Consider the following 2,698-nt stretch of genomic DNA (forward strand, 5'->3'; position numbering starts at 1 on the left):
CGCTCAGCCAGTGAGCGGCCGGTCTGTATGTGGGATCCGAACCCTCGGCGGGAGCGCCGCCGCGCTCCCAAGTGGCGCACTGTAGCAGTGCGCCACGGGGCCGGCCCCTAAATACCCAAATTTCTATCTCCAGCCTAGATCTCACTCCTCAACTTATATTGAACTACCTCCTCAACATTTCCACTTGGAGGTCTAATAACTGACCTGTTGATGTCCAACCCCTTTTGAACTTGCTCCTTTTGCAGCTTTCTCCATCTCAGTTGATCCATCTTCCAGTTGCTCAAGCCAATAAATCCTGAGACATCTCTTTATCTTACACACCACATGTCATCTGTCAGCAAAGCATGGCTGATTCCACCTTCAAAATATATCCAAAATCTGACCACTTGTTTCTATTTCTTCCACTGCTACCACCCTGATCCAAGTCACCATTATCTAATAACCCTATTAGAATTATTTAGATTATCATACTACAGCAGTTCTCAACTAGGGGGTGATTTTGCCCCTTAGATGACATTTGACAACATCTGAAGACATTTTTGATTGTCATGACTAGGCAGGCGGTTGCTACTGGCATCTAGTGGTTGGAGACGTGGGATGTTGCTAAGCATCCAACAATGAAAAGGACAGCCCCCCATAATAAAATGTTAATAGTGTCAAGGTTGAGGAAATCTGTTGCTCTCCTAACAGTCCTTGTTTTTCTTTGCCCCCTTATAGTCTAATCTCAATGCAGCAAAGTGATCCTCTTAAAATGTAAGATCTTATCTCTCTGCTGAAAACTGTCCACTGATTTCCCATTTCACTCAGAATAAAAGTTAAAGTTCTCACAATGGCCCCTACAAGAAGCAAACTGTGATCAGCAACCCCACTTCCCATTACCTGACTTCATTTCCCACAACTTTCCCCTTACTTCACTCCAACCACACTGGCCTCCTTGCTAGACAGCTCTCTGGGGACTCTTTGCTCTGGTAGATTCCCACTGTTCATAATGCTCTTTCCTTAATATCCACTTGTCTATCTCCCTCACTTCCTTCAAGTCTTTATTCAACTCTCACCTTCTCAATGGGGTTTACTGAGACCACCCTAATTTAATACTCTGTCCTGCCAATTGGTCTCTCTTCCCTCCTCTTAACCTGCTTGAATTTTTCCTTTTCTCCATTGCACTCATCACCTTCTAATAGGATTATTTATTATGTTTACTGTCTCTCTCTCTCCATAGAATGGCAGTTCCATGATGGCAGGGATTTGTCTTGTTTGCTGCTGCATCCTAAGTACCTACAACTGTGCATGGCACATAGTAGGTGCTCAGTTTATTTTTTTGATGAATAAGTTGCCAGAATACAAAGAATATCTCTTCAAGCTGAATCCTGACTTTGGGGTAAATCTGAATGTGAAAATAACTAGTAAACAAAGGATTCAGGCAGGACACCTTTTCTTGCGCCAGAGGTCAATACACTCTTGCTGTCACACACGTACATATCTCTCCACTGGAGAGGGGAAGCTGCAGATGGTTGTGGGGTGCAGCAGGGCACTCATAAGAAAAGAAACTAAGTCAACCAGTCCCATTGGGCAGGAATTTCTGCAAAACATGGGTAAGGAGAGAGAATGAGGAGTCCATTCAGCCCAGTTTACCCCACTCCCGAAGCAGCAGCAATGAGGAGAGGAGACAACACAAAAGGTCATCAGCAGGGACATCAGACACCATTTCCTCAAAGGTAGAGATCCTCTCACAAGTGCAATCTTGAGTAGGAATGGAGAGGCGGAACCGTGTCAAGACAAGCCTGAGAATTCGAAATGGGAAATCCTGGAGACATGACGGTGAGGAGTGGCCTCCGGAGACTTGAAGCTGGGGGAGGGCAGACAGACATCCTCTCGACCTTCTGGGGCTGCTACCCTCAATCTTCACTCCCTCCTCCACTCCTTTCCACTGCTGCGAGGGTGCACGGACCTTCACCCTCCAGGCAGACATGACCAAGGCCGGTCGGGAGCCGGGGGCTCGACAGCATCAGGGCGGCCAGCCGCTGTCCCCGCGCCCGGGGCGGGTGACCCGCGCCAGCCCCTACTCACCTGCGGCTCCATGTCCACCTCCGTCCCACACACGCCGGGGGCTCGCAATGGAAGAAGACACGGTGCCGGGGCTCCCACTCGTGTTCTTTCACCCGCCCGCGACGCAGAACACGCGCGCGACCGACTCCGTCAGCTAGCAGCCCGCGCCACACCCGCCACTTTTGAATTCCAACGGCCACCACCCAGTCTCACCTCTCTCCGCACGCCGGGGCCAATCGTCGCCGTCGCCACAGCCGAGGGCCAATCGCAGCGCCCTCCGCCTCCCGAGGCCACACCCGCCCGCCCGGCTCCCGGGAGGTAGGCGGATTAACCCCACTTCCGGCCCCACTTTTTCCCTCACCTCCCTTCCTTTAGCAGCAATCGCGCTGGACTTCCGCTCGACTCCCCGCCGCCGCTCGCTACGTCAGAAACTGCGCAGAAGACGCCGCACGAACATAACTGGCCGAACGTAGCTGCTGTGGGGGGCGGAGGAGGCGGGGCTGGGTCGTTGGAGGAAAGGAATTACGCGTGCGCAAACGAGGACCCGTGCGGGCTGGGGAGCATGACGAGCGCCCCCTAGCGATTGCAGTAGGGAGAGCACTCAGCCACAACTGGATCGACGTGATTGGAGCTCCAGTGCGGATCCTCCTGG

General features: G+C 52.0%; 1 protein-coding gene across 1 annotated transcript in view; it reads right to left on the reverse strand.

The window, feature by feature from the left end:
* The window catches only part of KIFC1 (kinesin family member C1), a 14,396-nt gene extending 12,250 nt beyond the window's left edge, over nt 1-2,146 (reverse strand). Inside the window, exon 1 of the mRNA XM_008584038.1 lies at nt 2,068-2,146. Within this exon, the coding sequence (XP_008582260.1) occupies nt 2,068-2,079 (12 nt within the window). The 5' untranslated portion in view covers nt 2,080-2,146. The remainder of the gene's footprint in view (nt 1-2,067) is intronic.
* Nucleotides 2,147-2,698: the final 552 nt, after the last annotated feature.

This window comes from Galeopterus variegatus, unplaced genomic scaffold (genome assembly GCF_000696425.1).
Source record: "Galeopterus variegatus unplaced genomic scaffold, G_variegatus-3.0.2 Scaffold3128, whole genome shotgun sequence".
NCBI classification, from domain to species: domain Eukaryota; kingdom Metazoa; phylum Chordata; class Mammalia; order Dermoptera; family Cynocephalidae; genus Galeopterus; species Galeopterus variegatus.